This window comes from Triticum aestivum, chromosome 1B (genome assembly GCF_018294505.1).
Source record: "Triticum aestivum cultivar Chinese Spring chromosome 1B, IWGSC CS RefSeq v2.1, whole genome shotgun sequence".
Classification (NCBI taxonomy): Eukaryota; Viridiplantae; Streptophyta; class Magnoliopsida; order Poales; family Poaceae; genus Triticum; species Triticum aestivum.
The window spans coordinates 42,603,418-42,607,311 of record NC_057795.1 but is presented as its reverse complement, the minus strand read 5'-3'; the positions used below and the strand labels follow the sequence as shown (position 1 = coordinate 42,607,311).

At 52.7% G+C, this 3,894-nt stretch overlaps 1 protein-coding gene across 2 annotated transcripts; it reads right to left on the bottom strand.

Moving 5' to 3' along the window:
- Positions 1–480: 480 nt before the first annotated feature.
- On the bottom strand, positions 481–2,844 carry LOC123105691 (uncharacterized). Of its 2 annotated transcripts, none has more exons than XM_044527811.1 (2): positions 2,483–2,844; positions 481–1,569 (listed from the first exon to the last, which is right to left on the bottom strand). In XM_044527811.1, exons 1-2 carry the CDS (start codon positions 2,579–2,581, stop codon positions 826–828), a joined length of 843 nt encoding a protein of 280 aa, XP_044383746.1. In that variant the 5' UTR covers positions 2,582–2,844; the 3' UTR covers positions 481–825. The 2 variants fall into 2 exon arrangements, with proteins under 2 accessions (XP_044383746.1, XP_044383751.1); XM_044527816.1 differs by lacking the exon at positions 2,483–2,844 and adding an exon at positions 1,656–2,165.
- Between the last annotated feature and the right edge of the window lie 1,050 nt (positions 2,845–3,894).

Here is a 3,894-nt window from a genome sequence, read left to right as displayed (position 1 = left end):
CCCCCCCCCCCCCCCCCTCTCTCTCTCTAGAAATGCTTACTTAAATCCTGTTTGGAAATTAATTATGGCACCTGTGTTTGTCTTTTGTCAAATAGTACTACCAGGGATTTCCTGATCAACAAAGCTAGGATTCAGAGATGGCCCTGCACTTTCCTGGGGATCTTTTGTTTTGAATCTTTAGTAGTAGTATGGTTGTTGATATCTCTGAAGTTCAAAGTCGTTTTTCTGTTCCAAATTTTGTCAGGATTAACCAGAAAATGGGAATTGCTACTCTGCTTCGAACACTGGACAGGTTAATCTAGGAGGTGTAATATCGCAAAAATACAGTATTATTTTTACCCTCCTCTGAGACACAAAAAAAAAGGCATGCATTAATCTGTGGGGGAAAATCATATACCAAAACCAAGCTACAAACTATAGGCAGGATAAATGTAAATTGACTCAAGCCAAGGGCATGCCTGAAGTCAGTGCAACCTAGAGTTCTCAGCACAAAACAAAAGGACTATTGGCAATTTGGCTACCATGCATGCAAAGATATGAACAATCTCTCTCTCTCTCACTAAGACTCTCACAAGCACCAGACGAAAATTTTAGAAATGGAAGCAAGAAGAAGTGGGAAAAAAAGTGAGATTAACCTTCCTATTTACACCAGGATTAAGCACTGATGAACTCTGCTACTATACTCTGCTTCTATGACACTACTATAATGCAGTCAGCAACTAGCGCTACCGTGTCACTGACAGGTGTGACATGGCAGCCAACCGCCGGGCCGGCGGCGAGGGGTCGGTGGTCGCTGGTGGACGACGAGGCGCGGGCGCTGGTCTGTCAATGCAGCCGGTGCCGCTTGGGGGCGAAGCCCGGCGAGCAGCTCGTGGCGGCCATGGGCATGGCGGGCATCGCCGCCATCGGCCGCTTCATGCATGCGTTGTTGCCGTTGGGGCCGTAGCCGAGCGCCGCGCCGGCGTTGGCGGCGTGGAGTGGCGTCGTGTTCATGTAGACTCCGCCGCCGCCGACCGGGAGCGTGTCGAGGGCGTGCACGGGCGGCGGGTTGCGCCAGCGCGGGAGCGGCCCGGCGACGAGCAGGTTCTGCAGCAGGGGCCCCGCCTCCATGACGGACTGCAGCAGCCGGCCCCTCGGCGGCAGCGGCTTCTTGGCGGCGAGCATCTCGAGCACGGCGTCGGCGCCGCACATCTGCTGCTGCTGCTGCTTGGCCGGCGGGGGCGGGCTGGCGGCGCCGAGCTTGCCGCCGCCGCCGCAGCGGCGCCGGTCGGAGGAGGTGACGGGGTCGAAGAAGGGGTCCACGGGGGACGACACGAGGCTGCAGTCCGAGTCGGTGACGCTCGACGTGCCGAGCGCGGGCGCAGGCTGGTGCACCGGCGGCGTGGCCTGCTTGGCCGAGGCGAGGAGCAGCTGCTGCACCTGGTCCCTCGCCTCGTCGCGCTCCTTGGCCACCTGGCGCACGAGGTCGGCGAGCTTGGCGATGCTCTGCTCCTTCCTCCGCAGCTCCTCCTTGGACACCTCCAGCTCCATGGTCGCCGCCAGCAAGCTCTGCTTCAGCTCCTCCACGCTCTGCAAACCAAATTCCACAACCGAAATCAACATTTCCATTCCTCCCGCAAAAAATCAACCTCAAACACCACAATTTCCGCACCAACCATGGTCTATATAGAATCTAAAAAATCGGACGGGGAATCTGTCAATGATTCGATCCGAGGAACAAGGCGATGATGGGGCCTTGATTCACCAAGCACAAGGCGATGGCATGCACGCACGCACGCGCGCACGATCCAAAACCAACCCTCGGAGCGGCGAATGATTTCGATTCCCTTCCCTTCCCTTCCCCCCAGCAAATGATTGCACCATGCAACAGCCGCTAGTGGAGGCATCCATGCCCGGCTACCTTTGGCTTTGGGCTCGTCAAAGATCAAAGGTGAAAACAATAATAATCTAAGAATGATACCAGCGGTAAAAAAATCCATCTCTCTTTCTCCGTCTCGGGACCCAGCGCGGGGCAGCAGCATGATTGCGCAGAGCATCCCACAACAGTGCCGAACTTTTGTTGAAAAGAGAAAGGGGGCGGGGAAAAGGCGGGCCGAACCGGACCAAACCCAACGAGAAAGTCAGTCAGTAAGCGAGTCTTCTGCTCGAGCAAGTTAAGTAGTAGTAGGAGTAAGATAATTTTCCACATGGATCGGAGCGAGGAAAATGCAGAGGGAGAGGGTGGGAAATTCCGGCACGCCAAGGCTTCTCGAGCCCCGGGCGAATTCGTCGCCTGCCTAACCCTTCTTGACCACGACAAGACACGCGCGCAACCCAAGGCGGGGCCCGTCTCATCCCCGGAGCGGTACACGCGGCGGGCATTGCCGGCGGCCGGTCAAGAAATGCGGCGGCGAGGAGGGCGCGGGGTTCTTGGCCGCCGGAGTCGGGGACGAAGGCGGAACAAAAATACAGGCAAAGAACTGCGGGTTAACTGAATTCTCACCTCTTTGGGCTGCAGCTCCTCCTGGAAGGACCAGAGGGTGGAGAAGAGGGTGGTGTCCATGGCGTCGCCGAAGCCCAGCGGGAGCGGCTCCATTGCCATCGCTTCGTCGATCCTTCACCTCCTAGCTCTCCGTCAAAGACACTGCGCCCGCCTTGGTCTCTGGCCGTGGACGACTGCTGCTCGGGGGAGGAGGCGGAGAGGGCTGCTGGTGATGGGGGAGACGGGGGAGAAGGGGAGGGAGCTTTGATGGGAGAGAGAAATGTATATATAGGAGAGAGGGAAGGATCTGTGTGAGGTTTTGGGGAGGAAGGAAGGTTGGGGTGATGTATGGAAAGGTTGGGGAGGAGGGGAGGAAATTATGGAGCAAATGTTTATGGAATGTGTGATCAGCCTCTGATAACCTGCCATCTGTGGAACCATGAGGCAGAGAGAGAAAAAAAATCTATGCATGAGAGAGAGGGGGAGGGAGGGGCCAACCACTTTTCTGTCTCTTGTGTACGACGAGTTGGCACGGAGGAAAAAGGTACCTGAAATTATATATTTGTGACCGCAAAAAATGAAAAGTACTTATATTTGTTCGTGATGGTGGAGGCTACACCTGAATTTATGCATTCTTTCGTGAAAAGTTCTTAAGAAGTTCAACTATTTTTTTCTGGCGAAAGTGGGATCCGTATTTGGTTTCATCGACATTAGAACTATTGACCGGCCCTAAAAATCGACGCTACTATTACCGCCCCACCGGCATCAAAATTGGCCGGAGCACGAGACACAAAACCGCCGGATCTAATAAAGCCGGCGATCTACATGAACAAGACGGCATAGACTCCCCCGCCTAATCGACGACCATGATGACCGTACCATGAAAAATGTGCACCAGAACAAAAAAAAAATGGGAAAATTGTGTTTTGCTATTTTTGTGCCTCTTGTGTAAAAGTTACCTTAATTTGCACATTGCTTGTTTTGCGCCGGTGGAGGCCTACACGGCCTGAATTTATATATCGCTTTGTGAAGCAGAAAAAACCTTAGATACAGGTAATACGAAGTTGGGCACATCTTCATTTTTACAGCACAAGCCATGGACGTGCTGTTATTAATTAAGACAATTAAGGTGGAGCAAATGAGCAGTATTTTTGAACATGGGTACCTTCCTGCGCTCTTCCCTCCAAAACACCGAAGTCATACTTTTCAAAATTTTCTTACTTGGCAATTTTGACCGGGTTAATTACAAGGACAGTGCATCATTAGGTCATCACTGGTTTGTCTGCTGGATGAATTAGATCCCATGCACAATAAATGCCCCCAAAATTATGGTGACTTGCACCGCAGGGCTGTCTATAATTAATGGTGGTTAATCTTTGTTTATAATATTTTTACTAGTTGTATTTTTGAAAATTGCACATGTTATCTGAATT

What these genes read in the sequence shown, in the direction of transcription:
- LOC123105691 (XM_044527811.1), bottom strand. Translation starts at nt 2,581, where the DNA reads ATGGCAATGGAGCCGCTCCCGCTGGGCTTCGGCGACGCCATGGACACC. An exon ending in AGGAGCTGCAGCCCAAAGAG is followed by an intron (nt 1,570 to 2,482) that starts GTGAGAATTCAG and finishes TTTGGTTTGCAG; the next exon opens with AGCGTGGAGGAGCTGAAGCA.